This window comes from Macrosteles quadrilineatus, unplaced genomic scaffold (assembly GCF_028750875.1).
Source record: "Macrosteles quadrilineatus isolate MER2022 unplaced genomic scaffold, UCM_ALF_1.0 Scaffold_1__1_contigs__length_201487025, whole genome shotgun sequence".
Classification (NCBI taxonomy): domain Eukaryota; kingdom Metazoa; phylum Arthropoda; class Insecta; order Hemiptera; family Cicadellidae; genus Macrosteles; species Macrosteles quadrilineatus.
This window is the reverse complement of record NW_026542594.1, coordinates 25,005,665-25,028,538: the sequence shown is the minus strand read 5'-3', so window position 1 is coordinate 25,028,538 and position 22,874 is coordinate 25,005,665. Positions and strand designations below refer to the sequence as shown.

General features: G+C 36.6%; 1 protein-coding gene across 7 annotated transcripts in view; it reads right to left on the bottom strand.

Annotated features, from left to right (window-relative positions):
- Positions 1-22,874, bottom strand: part of LOC129005214 (phosphatase and actin regulator 1) — a 73,070-nt gene that overhangs the window by 30,565 nt on the left and 19,631 nt on the right. For 5 of the 7 annotated variants that reach the window (XM_054434048.1, XM_054434063.1, XM_054434071.1 and 2 more), the window contains exon 1: positions 9,958-10,193. The exons of 1 other annotated variant lie outside the window; for it this stretch is intronic. In XM_054434048.1, coding sequence (XP_054290023.1) covers positions 9,958-10,153 — 196 coding nt within the window. In that variant the 5' untranslated portion in view covers positions 10,154-10,193. One more of the 7 variants, XM_054434083.1, reaches the window with a different exon arrangement.

The window sequence follows — 22,874 nt, the reverse complement described above, 5'->3', positions numbered from 1 at the left end:
CTAAACCACTTAGTGGTTTACACTTTGGTTATTTTTACTTTTAGGGAATTTCCCATGTTGAAAATAAGCTATTACCATAGGTCTCATGGTAAGACCTGCGCCTGGGACTGATTTTGTTGCTTTTGTTGTCCCCAAAGGCCAAAAACATAACCTCGATAAAAATCAACTGATTTCGATGAAATTTGGTACAAATGTGTTAATCTATGTTTAATCAAACGAGTTTTTGAACTAGCATGATCGGACATTGGGAACATGGTATTACGGGGTGGAAATAAAATTTAACCATTTTTGACCATCTAAACATAACGTTTATTCATTTCTTTCTAAGCCATTTTATAGAGCTTAAAAAAAAACAATGTAATACGTTGAAGTTTTGTTGCATGCCTTATAGTTATGGAGAGAAAAAAAATTAAAATGTTTATGTTATATTCTTATGGATAATACTTAAAGTGCTAAAGTTTGCTTGTATATGGATATATTGTGATCAAATTTGAAAAATGTATTTATTTAATTCTAAGCTATTGACATTTTCCTGAAAAAACCCCACTTAATTACCTTACCTGTAGCAGCAAACCTAAGGATTCATTAAATCTAATGTTATCCAAACAGAGGATAAATCTGACAGTTCTATGGAAATAATTTAGTGAAAGTCCAATCAGACAAATGGAAATTCACTTAGTCTCGCTTAGTGCAGGTTTGCTGCTACAGGAGTGTTTATTTAGTATAGTAGTGAATCGGAAAATAAAATGATTCAAATTTAGAAGATGCTTCCCCGCAGCACAAGTATGGTATGACAGCAATGTTAGTCACTGAGATGGCTCCACGCCAGTCCACCTCAACCTTTGCCAAACATGTGAGATCTGACCCTGGTCCCTGGTGTTATGGTCTCCATTCCCAACCTCAAACACTCGGCTGACTGGCTGACTGGCTGACTCACACTTACTCTGGTATACTTTGGTTTGTTGTTGATATTCCAGTTTACAAGATTTTTAAGTTTATAAGATAAGGAAATTTAAAAAGATTTGACTTTGTGTGTATCTACATTTGTGGAATTTTTTACGGTTATTTTTGCAAGGTAATGGTCCAAACCCTGGCCTTCTTGTTACGATCTCACGTTGACTTTAAATAGACAGCATCGTTAATTGATAGCCCAACAACAAATGGCATCTCTGGGCCCCATTATAATCTCGCTTGGAATCTAACCAGCAACCTTCAGATTTGAAGGCAAGCACTATAGCCACTGCTAGACAACACCCCAACTAGACAAATACTGTATTGTGAACCACAATGGAGATCAGTCTACTTCCTAACACTTCTGTTAGTTGTATTGTAACCGTTTCATTTTATTAATTAATCATGGTTTACTAACTACAATCATATCAAACAAAGATAAAACAAAAACACAATGTTTTTTTTTGTTACAATTTTAGTAACAAATTGTAATTTTTAAGGGCCAAAAACAGCTTTTCAGATTTAATTATGATTAAAATACCCTCTCCGCAGCAAACCTGCAGACTAAGCGAATTTCCATTTACCTGGCTGGATTTCTACTAACATATTTTCTAAAAATTGTCAGATTTATTTCTTATCTAAATAACATTTATTTTAGTGAGTACGTTTAGATATGGGAAATTCGCTAAAAAAATCTGTAAATTCTAAATACATCTTGTAAACAGCACTTGCTCAAACTCCAAGCCGTAAATGTAGTGTGGAGGCTAAAAGCAGCCAAGTTTTGTAACTCGTACACAACATTCTGTTCGGTTCAATAGCAAGTGCAATGTCAAGAGCCTGGCACCAGTCCATATATCTGTGTTCCGATCTTAACACCTCACCTAGTATGAAAACTGCGAACTGAACCAGAGTAGACAGTCAACTTGTCCATTCCAATAGTATGAGATACAGTAGTCAAACCTGTAACTCTAAATCATATTGAATCTTATTGGGGGTTTTTGATCTTATGACTTTGGTTTTCAGTCTGTCGTTCCATGATCTCGCCACTAATCCAAACTGTACTTGTACTTACACAATAGTTGTGTAAACTACAGTTAGGTGAAACTTAAAATTTTTATTGATATTTAGGATATTTTTAAATGGTCAGATAGTTAAGAAATTGAAACCGTTTACACAATGCTTGTCTAACCTATGTATGATTTGAAATCTTCAAAAACCTAAAGAGATAACAATGGGGGAGGGGAAACCTTACATTTATTCCACTTGTCATTCCATGCTTAGACATAACTGTATAACCTTGTGCTGATTGAGTTAATGTACTAAATTTACCTTAATTTGCTTCATAATTTATTTGTCAGCTATGAGATTTTTTATGTTTAAACTACAAATAGAAAAACTATCCTTCATCGTGCAACTTAAATAAAAAACCTTTACAGTGAAGACTTTTACGGTGACAATCACAATACTATTGTTTCGTCATAAAATGGTAAAAAGTATACAAAGGACCTGGAATAGATAACAATTAATAATAATAAAGTGAAAATTAAACTTATAAATCTAGGATGTGCAAATCATGATTTTAGCCTTCAACATATGTGGTATTTTATTAGTCTGTAAAACTATTCAACACCTTCATTCGGATACAATACTCTTTGTTCAATATCAAACAATTGTGACTACATTAATTATTTAAAATACCGTAGCTTTGTTTACTGTAGTGATATCATTAAAATAAATATATTGCACATACAGGTGTATTGGAAGAGGTGGCTACAATAATAGTGGAGTGGGTTCCAAGAAGCTAACACTTCACACTTTATGTTATCGTTTTGGAATTTGGATTATTGGCCAATGGGCCATATAAGAGGCAGGCCACAGTTGGCCACAGGCCATCTCTCCATCACAACTAATCTCTTTATTTTCCTCGCCTGACCTGAATTCCCAGACTCAAACAGATTATCTTGTGAAAAACATCAAACCGCAATCATCCTAGTGCTACATCCTTTTATATTACAGAATAAAGTGTCAGTTGTTAATGTAGAGAATAACTCAACATGATTTATCTAGTTTCCAAATCCTAAGCATTACGAATCAAGTTACATAAGCTTGCACATCAAACCTCAATAGTTAGCAGCTTTTTTATATTTTCTTTGTCAAAAATAAAAGTTGAAAGCAATATTTTAAATAGATGAGGTTCATATTAGAACAAATATCATACCATTTAAAGTTGTAAGCACTGTGCAGACAAAAAAAAATTATGAACATTTTTTGTATTAATAAATTTAACCATCTACATCTTTGGCTATTACAATTATTGACCAACTAGAATTAGTACCAGTTAAATAAACAGAACAGAGAAATTGTCGAAAAACTAAAATAACACTTTTTAAAACCTTCCACAAATCAAAGTGTTTATTTTTATTTTTATAAAGATCTATTGAAACTGCCAGGGACTAAGTTTTAACATGACACACATTTCATTCTTCATAAAATCAGTGAAAAAGTAAAGAAAAAACGTACACTACCTTACTACCTTTAAAAGGTCACTTGAAAGGTACATTAAAAATAAAGAGATATAATAAGGCAAAACCATTGGCTACTGGTAAAAATATGTTTCGGAATTTGAATCTTTTAATAGGAACATTTACATTTAAATAGTATCATTTAAACAATCATATTATTACCAAGATATGTGTTTATGGGTGAATCCATTTCAGTATGGTATGTGTTGTTATAAAAATGCTATATTTTGCTTATGATGTAGTTTCCAATACGATGTATGGACTTTTGGCTATGAATCTAATAGACAACGAGGAACCTACAGCTTCAACTTCAACCTATTCGGTTGTTGGGTTTAGCACTTGATTTGTGATTAATTTGAATTTAAGAGTACTACAAGTCGTCCAGTGGTCGAAAACTCAACCAAAAATATGTAATGTACAGACTACAGACTTGTCTATTTTCACCCTAAGCTGTAAATTAAACATGTGATTGGAATTTCTTCCGTTTGTTTTGATTTCCTGTTTATATTTCGTTGTTATTCCGTCACCAGCATGGCAACCCATTAGGCCCATGTTAATTTTTAATTATTTTTTTGTGCTTATTTTGAGTCTATTTTAATTTATTAAAGTTCTGCTTATCTTCAAGAAAAGATCTTTTTTACAGTAGTATGCGTAGATTTTCCCTGCGGTGCACACAAGCTGAGAAAAAAGGTTTACAAGAAACATGCTTGCTTATTAATATAGGATCTTAGCAACCAATAAGCTTAGGGTAATAATGAAAAATATACTAAAAAACATTCAAACAGTTTGGACATAAATTATAAGATTTCGCACCATAGGAGATCAAGACTAACTTCTCAAGGTCAAAGTTGAAGTCCTTGGGTGAAATTTTGAACATTTCTAGCATCACAGTTACATCAAGGCAAGGACTTGCTAGCAGTTTTGTTGCTAAGAGGTAAGTTAGAAGGGGTCGCCGGAATTTTATCCCCCTGGAATTTGAAGTTGAAAATAGACAGAGCGTGATAAATTAGATCGTAATTTTACCCCCTGTCCATATAACATATAACTAAACACACATTAACACATAAACATATAAATAACCCTAAACATATAACTAGCGTTTAGGCAACTGTAGATGTACAGCCCGGATTTTTACCCGCGGAATTTTACCTCCTGACCAGATATAAATTATTGAGAATGATTAATTTTCTTCTTTCAGTTTTAATTTAAAAGAAAACATTTTGTTATTAAGTAGCCTATCTTTAATTAATTTTGATATTCGGGATTTGGGGTTGGGGCCAACTGTTGGTTTATATGTAGGCCTATGTAAAATGTTTACTATTAAATTAAAACTGAAAGAAGAAAATTAATCATTCTCACTAATTTCTATATCTGGCCAGGGGGTAAAAGTCCGGTCATACACTCTAGGTTTTATAATTTGATGTGTTCTGATTAAATTCACAAGTTTAATTCCAACTTTAATTGATTGTACTAGTTGATGTAGTGCAACTTAGAAGTTCGAGGTCGGAATTTTACCCCATGGTTTGTGACGTCAGTTTTCTCAGGGAGTAAAATTCCAGGGAGATAAAATCCCGCTACCCGTTAGAAGGAACTAATCTTTATATTTTGGATGGATGACATTTAGTTTCACAAAATAACCTTTGTCCTATAATTTTCATAAAACTAATGTAAAAAATAAACAAGTGTCCAAGAGATATGTCTTCAAGTTCACATTGTATTTAAACTTATTGTATGAGTGACTTGTTATTTATACCATAAATTAATTATGTTTTAAGATAAAAAAAAGGAGTACGTACCGTTGCAAAATTAATTAACAAACAAACATTCATAGTTTGATTTAGGGGTTACTCCAAATCGTACACAGAAAGTCCAATACTGGTGCAAAGTACGCATTTTAAGTTATAGCCTATCAAATAAAGTGAATATAACCAAGAAATCAACTGGGTAAGACCGACCACTTTGTGAGGGTAAGCAAAGCAATGAACTAAATCACCAAACCAGCGATCTAATGACCTCTGCACTAATGGCGGCTAATGGATTGTTTTGGAGGGAAAGCGATATGCCAGCTGATCTGTCACCACATCTAAATGTGTTTCGAATGGGAGGTTTGTACTTGGTCAACTTGCACTTTAATTCGAAAAGTCACTGTTCATATAGAGTAGCAAAAACTTAGGTTAAATGCACTGGAATAAACTGGTGGCTCTTATTATGACCATAATTATAAATCAATAAAATAATAAAACACAAGGGTGGCATTTATATTCGTGAAATTCGTGATTTGACGAAGAATTTATAAAAAACAATCGTAAAAGGTCGATTATATGAGAACAGAATTAAATTTGTATTTCAAGGATATAAATGAGCTTACGAAGTTCTTACTGAAGCATGTTTCAAATACTGAAGTGAATAGTGATGACGTAATGAGTGCATCGTGTCATCAATTTTGAACAATAAATTGTGACATTAACTCTTGAATTGAAATATATTTTCCACATTGAAGTTTAAAAATTATTCTCACAAAGTTTTGATTTAGATATTTTCGACGATTTTGTGTTTACCAAACGGATCTGTTGACAAATTTAGTCAGATATCAGTTTAAAATATTTGTATCATAAATCTTTTCAAAGCTCAGTGCAATAACAATTGAATTAGTGAAAGGGTAACTGGAAAATTGCTGGTATTTTCTTTATGGTCTTGGCCGGCGTTTCTGTGCAGTATTCTTTTCATCAAAAGCATTTTTACCATTTTCCAATTTTTTTTTTGTGCAATAGCCTTATTAGTGATTTTAAAACCATGTATTTCCACCTAGGTTTAAGTAATTTGCGGAAACTGTAAACAGTTATCTTTCGATCTCACAGGTAAATACATCTAGTTTGTCATTTCAAAACGAAGTCAGAGGCTCTACTTAAAATTTAACTGAAGTCGGCTAGTCTGCCATGATAATAATTAATCTCGTACCGCTAGGAAATTAATTCTAGGGCTGTATATTTTTTCAGATGAAATATTATTTTTTTAAACTAAAAAAGAACTTCTAGCTCAGAGGTTTGAATAAAAAATACCCCTGCCACAGCAAACCTGCAGACTAAACGATTTAACATGAGCCTGATTGGATTTACATTTAAATCTATTTAAAAAATCCTAAGATTTAACGAGTACAAAGGTTTACTGCTACAAGGAGAGCAATAAAGTGTGTGTTTTTTATAACATATTAATAGCTTATTATAAAATAAATAAATTCACCAAGTTTGATCAAAATATATCCATAAACAAGCAAACTACAATAGTAATTCTTCATAAGAATTACATAGTAATATTAAAATTGCAATTATTTAAATTTTCTTCCTAACCAATAACCGTACAAAACACTTCAATAAATTAAATTAGGTCTATTTGTTTTTTCATGCTCATAAAATGGTTTAATGAGAAATTGGGAAATTTTCTTTTTTGAGGGTAAAAATGAGAAAACCCTATTTTTACCACATAAAACCCCGTTCCAATTGCCCGATCATGCTGGTTTGTGAACTCTTTAAAATAAACGTAGGTTTACACGTTTGTACCAAATTTCCGATATGAATTTGAACGTATGGTGTTTTTGGCCTCTGGGGACATCAAAACGAATCAGTAAATCAGTCCCGGGTCCAGGTTATGAGATCTAAGGCAATAGCTTATTCCCTATATGGGAAATTCGCAAACCCCTGTGAAAACATAGGGTAAATATAGGGTTTCACTAAGTGTTTATGACAACCCTTAAAGGAACACGTACGGTATTTTCAAGAAATTACAATTTTACAAACTCAATTTTAATACTTGCATGCGGAAGTTGAAGTAAATTTCCCAAATGTAAATAAAACTATCTGTTGCGCCTTGAGGGTAAACATAAACAGTCAGGTGGTGGTAGAGGGTTTGAGGGGGGGGGGGGCGTGACCCGAGCCTACATTGATCCCGTCCCACGCATTCAAGCTTTAGGGCTGTGGGGGACTCAAAAATACATTTGGTGATTACAAACTTGCGTATACGTTAAGAGATTAGCAATCAAAATCGATGCTTATTTATATGAGTAGGAAAGGGATTTTATCACACCAGTTGTATAAACATTGAACAGATTAAGGCAGAATTTTACTTAGTGAGAGCAAAAGAGTGCAATTACAAATACCTTCACAGCTAAGTTATTTTGCCAATCTAACAAAATCCAACGATCAAACCATCTTTTGTCATGCAGCTTTAACTGAGTTTACTCATGCGAGTTAGCCAGAGACTAAAAAATATTCGGTTCACATTAGCGCAAGTATTATATAAAAGAAGACGCAGTGTTTTCTCTTGGAACTGCTTCGATCGACAATACCAGTAAGTCATTTATTAAGCCAGATTAACAATTCATTACGTCATGTATTAGCCAATTCTCAACTTTTTTTATGCAGTTGAGTACCATGGTACTGCTATGTTGAAAGTGTTGCGAAAAGGATATTATTTATGAACTTCAAAGAACTGTACGATGATAGGGGTTTCTACAGGGTTTCTAAGGGGTAATAAGGGTTCTAAGATGTCAATGTAATCTTAAGATTTCTATGCAGTATTGGCAGCGGTGAAAGAAAAAAAATCGTAGAGTAGAGGTACATCGTAGGTAGGATAAGGATAGAAAAGTCCATAGTAGGCTGCCAAGAGAACCTCAGAAGAAACTATCTCTTTAAGAGTACGGAGCATGAAGAATCCTATAGATACCTATATTGTTAGATCACGTTCGTGAAATTTGAGGTTCTCGTCAAGAATTAGGCCAAGACACTTTAAATCCGAAAAGGGGGCAGATAGTGGTTGTATTATGAAGAACGCGCACTCCCGCAGGTCACTAAGTGAGCGTTGCATGGGAATTTGAAGAAATGTGATTTTGTTGGCGTTCAAGATTAGTTGATTGTCCACTGACAACACTGAAGCAGGCTGTTGAATTCGATAAATAAGGTATGTTCTAATGCCTGCATACTGGGACTTGAATTATCATAGCGAAGTAAGGTCTACAAATAGGGATACATTTGGAAAATTCCAGCTTGAAAGAATATAATTTATGAAGATGAGTATGATCGGACTTGATTCGGAGCCCCAGGGCATACCTCTGCTGACTAAAGATTTTGGAGGAATTTGGTTCTGCAAGTAGCCTTTTATATTTACAGCCATTATAGTCAGTTCACACGAGGCACAAGTATAAATATCTTAACTACGAATAATATTCTATCTGTATAACTTGGTATGGGAAACTGGATGGACACAAGTCGCCTAACACAAACGATGCAAAATACTATTGAGTTAAAATAGTATTGAGTTGCTTTATATTATGTACGTATAAAGACGTATATGTTATAAGTCCGACCACAACTATTTCGCTATATAACTTAACTTTAATGTGGCATTCATGCAGTGAAGAGAAATCCATCCAGCATTTACTGCAGTGTGTTTAGCGAACTTTCAAATTTAAGTAGTTACATATTCCGAATTCATCTAACGACTCATTGAATGGACGAAAACAAATTACAAATAAGACTCGTGACAATACGATACCTTTAAAACCACCAATTAAAGATAAGAAGCCCTTAAGCAGCCTAACCTTGACGGTGTCTTCCACCTCACGGTCAGTCAATTTACCGGTCAGTTCGTTTTCCGGTCAAGTGTAGAGATATGCGTGGGGGGTGAGGATGTTCTAGGGGCGGAGGGTTTCCAACTAGGCCTATTACAAAACTGAGCTACAGTTGTTGAACACAATTTGGTGTCTTTCAGGTGAATATTAGATGAATGAATATATAGAGCGATATTTGTGAATAGCGCTAGACACATATAAATTATTATTTAATCATTAAGACACAAACACGCAAAACATTGGAATAATGAAATGAACAGCAAGGAACAAGTACCTCTAGATGCACAGAGAAACATTAAACTCTAAGGACAATACTTAGTTAGCATCTCAGATACTTCTTACTTAAAGACTTCATGAATACGAGAGAGCTATGTTGTTGTTTAAGGTGAATTTAATCCCATCCTTCGTTGACAGATTCCAGTCACCCCAAGGCCCAAACCCAGCAGGATCCAATGTTAACACCCTGAACATCTCACAGATTCAATAATACTAACGAGCGACAAAATCGTTCAATTAATTATATATCTTGTGAATGTGGGTCATGGAACCTTTTGTAGAAAGTAAACATCTTGTCACCACACTGATTCAAAACAATTTAGCCAGAAATATCAGAATACGTTTGAAAATAGCTCATGTTGCTACGTATTGTATATCTAAGTATCAAACGACTTGTAGTTCCAGTTATCCTGATATAAGCTAACCACAGCTACGCCTAAGTAATCTTTGTACCAAATGAGTCTACACTGTAGTTACCAGGAAGACCATAGACCTACAGCTCGAGTTTTGAGGACGTTTTCTTAGCCAGTTAAATGTGGGATTTGTACATGGGTCAGATCCAGATCTGTGAGGTCTACAGCCCACCTTGCAGCACCGCCTTGTGATGTCCCGGAGGCAGGAACGCCGGTGGCGGCGTGATGGGAGGCGGCTCGAAAGGTACGACGTCTGGAGGGTTGCCTCCGTGCTGGGGCAACTCCAGACGGCGCTTCTCGCTACCCCGTCGACGACGTCGCGGCGTCAACGTCTTGACGGCGGCGAGGAAACCCCCGGCCCCGCTCATGGCATGTTAGTGTTAGCTGACACACACACACACACGCACACTGCACCTGTCACTCACTCTTGCGCTCTACAGGTGATTGAGACTCCTCGCGGCCCATCGCGGCTCAGCGTAGCCACCGGTGGCCGCCACTCGCCACTCGCCACTACCAGACGCAATGCGCAACTGATCACCGTCGCCTCGCCGCCACCATCCACCTCCTCCCACCATCGCCTTCATTGATCCACCTCTCCCACGTACACCCCACCAGCATACTGATCGCTCCGGAATAACAATCTACACTCAATAGCAAAACACAATACAGTAACAGCGTTAAACAATCATGATTCAGAAAATCTAATAATTCACCTAACTAGGATCTCATTCGCTTGACATTTAACTTTTAGCGACTTCGCTTGTTAATTAAGCGTTTTTGAATTATGGTCTTGATTAAACTTGATGATAAAGTGTATCCAACACTATAATTAATATAAGTCTATGATTAATTTTGCTTAACTTATTTAACCTGTAGATGCAGTAGAAATAATATTTGGTAGGATACAGTTCCTACTTCCGTCGTATGATGTGCGACACAAATTAATCCATATTTAAAGGCATCGTATTGTTGATTGAATGACTAGATTACTGTACAAGCAAGTGACACAAGATAGATTTGCCACATAAATAACACGCGTACATGTCAACCTGTTGCCTTTCAATTGAATTAGCATAATACATCAGCTCGCCGATATGATTTTTATATTAGGGTAATGTTAGACATAACTTTTTTTTTTGTTAACTTAATTGTAATCACCAATTACCTTATTTTATAAAAATATCTCTACCCTGAATACAGATTTGTTTATAACCCATACTTGGCAAATATAGAATTGGTTTTTTATGTAAAAAGGTAAAAAGAAATTGTCAACAAAAACTAATGCATTATCTTTTACAACGTATATTTAACATGCCCATTTAAATTCCTAAGAAACAGATATTAGACACTACGCAACATTTTCACATTTTGATAGTAGGTCTAAAAACTATTTTTTTATTGACTTTCATAAAGTAACCCTAACCGGGTGTATTAAGGAACAATTCTCATTATAGTTATCAAGTATTTGGAAAAACGCGGGTTTTAAAAGTTACTAATATATAGCAATGTCCCTTGGTCTCCTGTTAGAATTACAGATTTGCCAGTTTTTTATTCTAGTCACGGAGGGGACGCTAAGTTAGCGATCGGGGTTTATGCGGACTATATACTAGCGGAATACGAATCTGAATAAAGTGTTTTGAGATCCGAAATAAACGCTGGACGAACGCCAAACATAAAACTGACCGCCGCACTCGTTCAGGGCTGTGATATAGCCACGGGCCGACCCACGCCGTTGTATTGTCAGTGATATAGCCACGGGCCGACCCACACGCCGTTGTGTGGTCAGTGATATAGTCACGGGCCGACCCACACGCCGTTGTGTGGTCAGTGATATAGTCACGGGCCGACCCACACGCCGTTGTGTGGTCAGTGATATAGTCACGGGCCGACCCACGCCGTTGTATGGTCAGTGATATAGTCACGGCCGACCCACACGCCGTTGTGTGGTCAGTGATATAGCCACGGGCCGACCCACGCCGTTGTATGGTCAGTGATATAGCCACGGGCCGACCCACGCCGTTGTATTGTCAGTGATATAGCCACGGGCCGACCCACACGCCGTTGTGTGGTCAGTGATATAGTCACGGGCCGACCCACGCCGTTGTATGGTCAGTGATATAGTCACGGGCCGACCCACACGCCGTTGTGTGGTCAGTGATATAGCCACGGGCCGACCCACGCCGTTGTATGGTCAGTGATATAGTCACGGGCCGACCCATACGCCGTTGTATTGTCAGTGATATAGCCACGGGCCGACCCACGCCGTTGTATTGTCAGTGATATAGTCACGGGCCGACCCACGCCGTTGTATTGTCAGTGATATAGCCACGGGCCGACCCACACGCCGTTGTGTGGTCAGTGATATAGTCACGGGCCGACCCACACGCCGTTGTGTGGTCAGTGATATAGTCACGGGCCGACCCACGCCGTTGTATGGTCAGTTTTATAGTCACGGGCCGACCCACACGCCGTTGTGTGGTCAGTGATATAGCCACGGGCCGACCCACGCCGTTGTATGGTCAGTGATATAGTCACGGGCCGACCCACACGCCGTTGTGTGGTCAGTGATATAGCCACGGACCGACCCACGCCGTTGTATGGTCAGTGATATAGTCACGGGCCGACCCACACGCCGTTGTATTGTCAGTGATATAGCCACGGGCCGACCCACGCCGTTGTATTGTCAGTGATATAGTCACGGGCCGACCCACGCCGTTGTATTGTCAGTGATATAGCCACGGGCCGACCCACACGCCGTTGTGTGGTCAGTGATATAGTCACGGGCCGACCCACACGCCGTTGTATGGTCAGTGATATAGTCACGGGCCGACCCACGCCGTTGTATGGTCAGTGATGTAGTCACGGGCCGACCCACACGCCGTTGTGTGGTCAGTGATATAGCCACGGGTCGACCCACGCCGTTGTATGGTCAGTGATATAGCCACGGGCCGACCCACGCCGTTGTATGGTCAGTGATATAGTCACGGGCCGACCCACACGCCGTTGTGTGGTCAGTGATATAGTCATGGACCAACCACAGGCCAACCAAAAAGTAGGTTTAGCTTACAAATTAAGTGCGGATTCCTACGTTTGGCTAACAGTTGTAGGAAATAAAACGACCACCTGAATTTCCAAACTATACGTGAGACTGTATATATAATTATTTTTTCCTTTCATAGGAGAGTTTTTTTAATATTATAGTTCACCAATTTATTCGTCCCAGAATTCGTTCCTTACAAGAAAAACTAAACTCTTATACACATTTTTGGAGTGACGCATTAGATACAAACTCCATCGCAGTAGTATTAATATGATACCAAAATATACACAATTTAAGACATAACCGTTGATGGTATGAAACTAAAGTCGAATACAGATAACGGGTTCTGACTTATTTTACTACATCATTATTCGATCTGATAGTAACTGAAAGATTAACCCCTGAGTGCTAGCAACTCCCTAATACCCCCGCCGCAGCAAACCTGCCGTCTAAGCGAATTTCCATTTGGCCGAATTGATTTTCAATTGATCTATTTAAATAACATTAGGTTTAACGAGTACCTAGGTTTGCTGCTACAAGGAAACTAATAAAGTAGTGTGTTTTTAGTAAAATATTGATAGCTTACTATGAAATAAATAAATTTGCCAAATTTGATCAAAATATATCCATAAACAAGCAAACTACAACATTATTACAATATTCTCCATAAGAATAACATGGGAATTTTAAATTTACCATTTTTTAAGTTTTCTCCGTAACCAATAACCGTACAAAAACACTTTGATATACTGAATTGTTTGTTTTTTTTAAGCTCTTTAAGAAGGTTTAGAGAAAAATTTGGAAATTTTGTGTTTTGAGGGTAAGAAGTGAGAAAAACCAATTTTTACCCCATAAAACCCCCCATAAAACCCTGTTCCCATGGTCCGATCATGCTGGATCGCGAACTCATTCAAGTTTATCCCGCCATACACCTTCAAACCAAATTTCATCAAAATCGGATAAAAATTACTCAAGTTATCGTGTTCACGGACACATATATATATATATATAAATCTATATATATATATATATACCTATATATATATATACATATATAAAAATTTGAACGAATGGTGTTTTTGGCCTCTGGGGACAGTAAAATGAAAAAGTAAATCGGTCCCGGGCCTAAGTCTTACCATGAGACCTACGGTAATAGCTACTTGCCTATAGGGAAATTCGCTAAAAACATATACATTTCCTCTATTTTGGTTACGACAACACCACTATTCCTGATAACATTTCGACAACCATTCACCACACAAGAGAGAGAGAGGGAGACACATAGAGGGTTTACGGGTGAACCATGACGTCATGTGAAATTCCTGATCTACTGCCAAATCCCGTGTATATTTACAGCACAGTTATGTAAGCGGTGCGTTACATCCGAGTGAGAGGTTAACTGATATAGCATTAACACGCCACCTGCCACAACAGATCTCACTGCATACTCCACAGTGGAATACTTTACACTAACACGTTGTCAATATTAATAACCTCTGTGGCCTGGGTTTCCTCTTACCTAAACAATAGGTCCAAACAGACTAAGGTTGATCTGAAAACGTCAGACTTTTTGCCTAAGATTACAGGTGTTCCGCAAGGTAGTTGTCTAGGGCCGATCCTTTTCTTGATTTGCACTTCCAACCTTGGGAGTCAACTGAGGTATTGTGCTATTCATTCATATGCAGATGATACACATCTTATCGCTTCCTTTCCATCTTCGAATCTCCTTGACGCGATCAGGGATGTGAACTGCGATCTGAGTGTGGTTAAGCAATGGTCTGATGATCATGGGCTGCAACTTAATCCTGATAAGTGCTCAGTTTTGCATGTCAGTAATTCTTCTCTGCAAGGCAGACTGAATTCTAATAGGGGTAGTATGATGATTTCATTGGATGATACGCCTTTTATCACTTTGTTCTTCGTTAAGAGTCCTTGGTATATATCAAGATGATACTCTTAAATTTTCTGAGCAGGTGAGCCGTATCTGTCGTGTTGCTGTTGGCAAGTTGAGACGGTTACAAAGGTTGAGGTTCATATTGCCTACTGCAGCAAAACTTCAAATAGTGCAAGCAGTGGTTCATCCATCTATTAACTACTGCCTCTCTACCTTTTCTGGTTGTTTAACGAAAGAAAAAATCAAAATACTTACAAGGCTCCAGAATAATGCACTGAGGTTTGTTTATAATTTGAAGAAATTTGACCATATTAGTGAATTCAGATTGAAATCTCATACACTATCCATACAGTAAATCTCTGATCTCCAAACATCAATTTTGGTTCACAAGACGCTGCTGACAAACCAGCCTCAGTATCTGAATACCAAGTTGGTACGAAGATCTGAGGTTTTTGAGCGCAGTACTCGTCAGGAAGGCTTGTTGCAGTTACCGCGGGTTAGAACTGAGTCGGGGAAAAAGGCCTTTTCCTACGTTGGACCCCTGGTTTACAATGCTTTACCATCAGGGGTGAAAGAAGAAGGATTAATGGTATTTAAGAAGAGCGTTAAAGATATGCCCCTTTAGTTTTATTTTTTTAAGAATGTTGCTTTTTAATTTACTTGTATATGACAAAAGTTTGCATGTAAAACAGAACTTTGTATCTGATGTACGCTGGATAAATAAAGACGTTATTTATTTTATTTATTTATTTATTGAGTTAGAGGGGAGACTTAAGCGGTGCGTCACACCCGAGTGAGAGGTTAACTGATATAGCATTAACACGCCAGTGTGTGATTTTAAAAGTACAAATAATACCAGGCAACCAGTTCGAGTCACAACACTTTTAAAATTTCTTAAGAATTACAAGCATTAATCGAACGAAACACTACGACAGTATTGTGCAGGGAAGGAAGTATGTATTTATTGTCTGTGATGATAGGCTGTAGTAGCTCAAAGCCTCCACAGCACCAAAGGGAATTTAAATACGCTTAATCTACAGTCGACTCTAGTGTCCATACTTATGACGCCACATTCCAAAAATGGAGCTTCGATTTACAGTATTGTGTTTTTGTCAAGTACAATTACGATTCTACTTAATGAAAGTGCACTGGTGTTGAGTAAGTGTGAATATATTGTGATATCCACCACAAAATGTTGCCACCCAGCTCGTTTAAGAAAAGTTTTAAAATTCACTTTCAGCCTCCAGATCAGTTGGAATAATCTACGTCATAAAGCTGCAACAGTTACATGCCTGCTACACGTGTTTATTTTAAAATTACATTTCTTCAAAAAGCAATAACCTGTAACCTGAATGATCGCCTGATGATGGGATTCAAATCACATGATGTATAGTCGCGTACAATGTACCTTTTTACATATAACTGCTAGACTGAAGGTATCAACACTTCATTATATTGTTTTCAATTTAGGATTTTACCTGGCTATAAGCCTTCCCTTGACGTGAACCATCATACTGTAGTATTATCTTGTCATCAAAATAAGCAAATCAATCAACTAATTTATTAAGATTAAATATCCAGTGCAAATGCATGTTCAAACACGCAAAGCTAATAATAGTGTGTGATTGTCTATTACAATAGCCCAATTAAATAAATCCTAAAACACATACTTTATGTCTATTGGTCTATATGTAGTACAGTAATATGTGAGCAGATGGGTAAAGTCAGTGTCCTATGTTGAGGGCAGCGCCTTACGTACCGTACAGATCAATAACTATTGTTCACCTACATGTTGTCTGGTCATCAGCACGTATCATGGTGTGCCTGGACTATAGTACAGTACTACTGTATGTAGTATGACAGTCCTGTTGATAGCATCTTAGGCTGATGACAATATGAATATATAACAATGCACATATCATTTTAATAGTTCATCTTAATCAATTACCTAACAGATTACTTTATTATAACGTGTTAAATGATGTTAAGATCTTAAATAATTTTTTAGTAATGATATATTCAGTGGATGCAATCTCAAGAAGTTGACTTTTACAATGAGATCTGCTGTTTGTTGAGATCTAAATGATAATTTAATTATAAACAAATCAAACAATAACGTAAAAGTACATATATATTTTACTAGCCTATAAAATCCAGTATTTAAGGATTTAATGCCTAATTGTTAAAATCGACAAAAATAGTTTATATAGTTCTCTGTGCAAATAAATTTGGGCATAAATAGTTGAGGATAATTTTTAAATATTTTCATTACAGTTTCGTTTTCCAACAGCATTGATCGGTAGCGTAGAATATAAACACGTCTTTGGTTGGCGTTGGCAGTCGTCGCGTTCCCTTGTACAATAATTTTGCCAATTTTGGTATACTTAATACTTTACTTTCTTATGAAATGACGACCAAACTAATTTAGGTATTTTAAGATATAAATAATATATCATCATATCGTTATTCCAATTTAATAGTGTTTATCATCGAGTTAAATTGTATATTTAACTACAGTGTATTAGGTGTTAATATTTAATACTCAAACTATTTGTACTCAAACACATGATATCAATCCACCTTTACAGCTTGAATTTATAACTGCATTGACCTAATGCATCTAAAAAAAGGTCAAAGTTGTTTGTATGACTAAACTAGATGGAAATCATTTAAGGAGCTTTTCATTTAGGTAGACAATGTACAGCGTTTTTGTATAGAGAGATAATTAGCTTAAAACACGGCGCAGTATGGCAAAAAATATCACAACACGGGTCAAAATCCTTGATAGTCTTTTCGAGCAACTCTAGTGCGTCTGTACAATTCTACTGCTAGCAACCCCCTGCTCTGCCACTTGTGCCTCTCTCTCACTCTTCATTTATTCATCCGCCTAGATTGTCCCTTTACGTCCACCTTCAACTCCTCCATATTTTATACGCAATTTTCCGCCATTTTTTGTACCCTGAAAGAGATTTCACCATTCTTACTTGTGGCGCAAACATTCAAATCAAATCAAATCTCTTTATTGCCATTAAGTATATACATTTATACAATAGGCCAAGTCAAAATTTGTTATAAACTTAACTAAACAGGTACAATGAGACTATAACTAAACATTAGGTGCATGCGGATTTTAACTAAAAGATTACAGTTGTATTTTTTTAAAATCAAAATACTCTTTAACATGATAAAAAGGATTTACAGTTAACCAGCTGTAAAGTCTAACTTTAAATACAGAATCTGGTAAAAGTCTTGATTCAGGGTGAAGTATATTGAACATATTTAAACTCAAAATGGAATGGTTCTTGGCACTTAAACTAAGTCTATGTTGTGGAATTTGGAGCAAAGAGTTATGTCTTGTATCATGCGTATGGCAGTCCCTTCTAACAACTAAATTACTTAAATTACTTTTTACATCAACTAAACATACAAATATATACAGATTAATTACAGTTAATATCTTAGTGCTGGTAAATAAAGGCCTACAATGAGCTTTAAATTGAGATCTAGTTATTATTCGCAAGGCTTTCTTCTGCAGTAACAAAACATCTTCAATACAACTACTGTTCCCCCAGAGAATCAAACCATAACTTAAAACAGATTGAAAAAAAGCAAAATAGGCTACTCTAACATATTTATCAGGTACAACAGTTTTTAAATTATCTAACAAATATAAAACTCTAGACAACTTCTTACAGACATAATCAACATGGGAAGACCAGGACAGATCACTATCAATAAGCACACCTAGAATCTTTACAGCCTTGTTGTCCACTACCTCACAACCGATATTCTTATTTTTTGTTAGGCAAATAAGATTTTGTGTTTTGTCTACATTTAGAACTAGGTTATTAGCACCAAACCATACACCAGCTTGCTCCATTGTTTTATCTACAGCTATCTTAAGACTATTGTAATTTGAATGTATAGTTAAAAAAGTAGTGTCATCCGCAAACATTGTGGTTGATGATCCCTCAATATGAAGTGGCAAGTCATTAACTGACACCAAAAAAAGCAAAGGGCCAAGAACAGAGCCCTGAGGCACCCCTGTCAAAACGTTAGTACAGTTTGAATACTTTCCTTTTACATCTACATATTGTGACCGACCACTCAAATAAGAGCAAACAAACTGAAGAGGACAACCACGGATGCCATAGTGCTCCAATTTATTCAAAAGAATTTTATGATCTATACAATCAAAAGCCAGACTCCTGTCTTCTAACGCTTCCAACATTTTTAAAATTATGCAATCAATGGCATTCGTGGCTGATCTTCCATTAATGAAACCAAATTGACAATTAGAAAATATATTCAAATTTACCAAAAATGTGGATACCTGGCGCTTTACAATTCGTTCAATCACTTTGCCTACAATAGGTACTAAAGATACAGGGCGATAATTTTTTACATTATTTTTCTCCCCCTTTTTATACACTGGTACGACTCTAGACAGCTTTTGAGACTCAGGAAAAACACCTTCCTTTAAACAAGCATTAATACACATAACCAGGGGAGCCAATATTTCACTCATAACAAACTTGATTATGTAATTAGACAGGCCAAACACATCTCTGCTTTTAGAAGCTTTCATAGCCAACATTTCACTTTCCACTTCACCACAAGACACATACTTCCATTCAAGTTGGGTTTTGCATTTGTCAGATCTTCTTAGCAGCTCTTCCGCAGACACTTCCGGCTGGTCGATGGTGCTTCTGGCTTCTTCCACAGAGCTCATGAAGTATGTATTGTATTGCTCAGGAGTGATCTTCACTTCGTCATCTTGGGTCTTAGTTGCATAACTTTTCTTGATCAGATTCCAGGCTGCCTTATGCTTATTGGGGGCAGATTCAATGCTTCTTACATTAGCTGCTAATTTAGCTTGGTTAACAGCTAATTTATACACTTTTCTGCAATGAACATAAGCGTTACGAGCCGTTTCGCCAGAAGTTGCTTGATAGATTGTACGGTATGCCATTGTTCTATTCTTCATCTCCCTCAACTCATGAGTATACCATGAATTTCCAGAGTTATTATGGTGGTTTTCCTTCTTGACAAGTTTCTTCTCAGGGCAACATTCATAAAAAGTATTCAACATTTTATAAAAAAATAGATCGAACATATCTTCTGCAGGTAATTTTCTTAGGTTTAATAATTGTAGCCAGTCAATTTGTGATAATTTCCATTTAAATTCTTGAAGACACCTTAAAGAAATATCTCTACTTATAAAAGTAATTTTTGCAGCTTCGGTTTGAGTATTGTACACATTAACTTGTAGATCAAGTCCATCGTGGTCTGACATATCAGGGTAAGTCACTGAAGCTGAGTATAGTTTAGCTGAAATGTTTGTAAAAATATTATCCAAGCAGGCTAGGTTTCGAGTGGGCTTATTATTAACATAGTGAAAATTAAACTGCTTAAGAAGATATATCAGCTGTTTAGCACTAGGAAGATTACTATTTACGTCGAATTTTGCATTGAAATCCCCACCAATAACAATGTTATTCTTAAAATTCTTTAAATAAATTAACAGAAGCTCCAGGTTAGTCAGAAAGAGGTTACTATCTCCAGCTGTTGAGTGATAAACAGATACAACTATTAGATTAAGGTCCTTGATAAATACGCCAGAACATTCAAAGTTCTTTTCCACACACAGCCAGTCTAATTTCAAAACATCATACTTAATTTTGTTTGACACCAAAATACAAGCACCACCTCTAATATGATCCTTTCTACAGTAACAAGAAGCATTTTTAAAACCTGTAACATGTAAAAATTCAACTTCTTCATCAACCAGCCAATGTTCATTTAGACAAATAATGTCATACTTCTTAACGGAATTAAAAATGTCCAACATGTTTTCCTTTCCCTTGAGACCCTGGATGTTAAAAAATAATAGTTTTATTTGTTGACTGTTGATTTCGCCAGTTATACTTATGGTGGTAGTGCTGGATGTATTGCTGGGAGGTTTTCCAAAGACATTACATTATTCTCCATAACACTTTCTAGCTGTGAACTTGAAGTAGATATTCCACCCTCAGCGTCATTTAGCGTCATCTGTTGTTGTGTCTCAATGTTATTGACTTCTGTTGCTGGTGATTGTAGGGGGGATATTATAGTGCTATCATTAGTGTTATTTCCAGATGTAAAAGCTGTTTCAGAATCAGGTTTTCTTAATAAAATATCACAAATCCTTCTTGCCAGCCATTGCTTCCCCTTACGATTTAAGTGTAGGCCGTGTTTAGTGTATAAGTGTCTTTCAGCCAAGCTAATATTCATCAATGACACATTTGAATACTGCAAACTTAAATCTTCAAGTATTTTGTTTGATTTCCTGATTTCCTCATTCACCACTGACCATTCTTCCAAATCATGCCTGATTGGAAAATCTAATAAAATTATTTTGAGATCTCTACATTGTTGCAGAGTTTTGCTTATCACATTGATTGCAGTCTTTGCTTCATTGCGAGCAATGTCATTAGCTCCACATGCTATTATTATTTATCTATACAGTAACGAATGAGTTCGCTTGAAAAGAACCAACACACAGTTGTAAGGCGTTGTGACTTGACAAACGTTTAGGGCAAAATTAAACAAACGATATGTCCTGAATAAAGGCAACATTTTGGACCATATTTGTTCATTATAATGATGAGTATTTCACTCAAAATTAAATTAAATGAATTAAAAAAATTTCAACCAGTTAGTTAGGAGATACGTTCTAATTTGTTTTAAATTTATGACGTTTTACACAGAATGTAACACAAACAAACACTGATTGTTTAATTGTTTCACAATTTTAAGTATAATATAACGTAATAACGCGAATGTTACAATCGCCACTAATTGAGGGCAACAAACGAGTGTCGTTTACAATAAATGTCAAGTGTACAAATCGGCTATATTAATTGATAACCAAAACCTCCACCCACAGATTATTAACACACAAACTTTCTATGACACAAAAAATATGGGTCAGATCAATAAACGAGTTTATTTGAATGATGTTTATAAACACCTATTCTCCTACTGAAATCGAAATCAGTTAGCTGATTTGTTATTGACACAAGGACGGACGAATTAATCTTATTTGTATAGCCAGCAAACTGTATTTACAATAAAGGTGTCATACAGGCCAGCTAAATAAAAGTTTTCAGTTGCGTGCAAACCAACATAAATAATATTGTTAAAATCAAACATAATTACAATCCGATTCGTCGGCACCGCACCCTGAACAATCAATCTGGACCAGTACCAATATATGGACATTTGATTTAGTGTATACAGTTTCCCCCTATATCGTGGACCACTATGCTCGATGTGTACACGGCGATTGTGGTCCAGGTCCATGCGAAAAGACATAAGTAAGCTAAACGAGTAGCGCAGTTGTCGCGTCACGGGCTGATGTCTGACCTAGACACTTCAGCTACTGTCCTCTCACCTTGTCTTAGTTCACCGCACACACGAGTACGGCCATTGAATTGGATTGGGTTAAAGAGTAATTATTTAAAAAATAAAAAAATACAGCTTTTCCTGCATCACTCGATTTATTAGTCGTTTCACACATTTACGCCCAAGCTGAACTATTTACACTTCCGAAAACGCACTGGGCCTTACTTAACGAACTAAAACTACCCCAAAAGGAAATAGTAGCTTAAAAACATAAGCTAAAAAAGGGGGAAATATTTTTCTTTTAAAAAATAACCTATTTTCTGAATCTGCGGAATTTCTCCAAGATGAGATCCGCGTATCCAATTGGATCAAGTATTTTCCAAAGCAATACAGCAACAACATACAGTATAGTGGCGGTCGTTAGTTCAAGAGAGACGGGGTGGCTGCAGCCTCTACCACCCTCTGTGACGTCAGAGACGCAGTAACAGCTGCGCGGGGTGGGGAGGGGGAGGGGGAGGGCCCAGCAACAGGCTCGTTGAGTCGCTGAGTGAGTGCTGAGTGTAGATAGTTGAAAGTTGTAGGCCTTTGACATCAACTCCGACAACTGTTACATTGTCACTTTCATACCGGCCACATGAGGCGTTGACACCCTTAGATATGTACTACAGCATCATCTGACGATTACGTACTGCGTACATCACTACAAATAGATATGATTGTATGTGTCACTAAACGGCACAATAATAATAAATACCCCCGCCACAGCGAA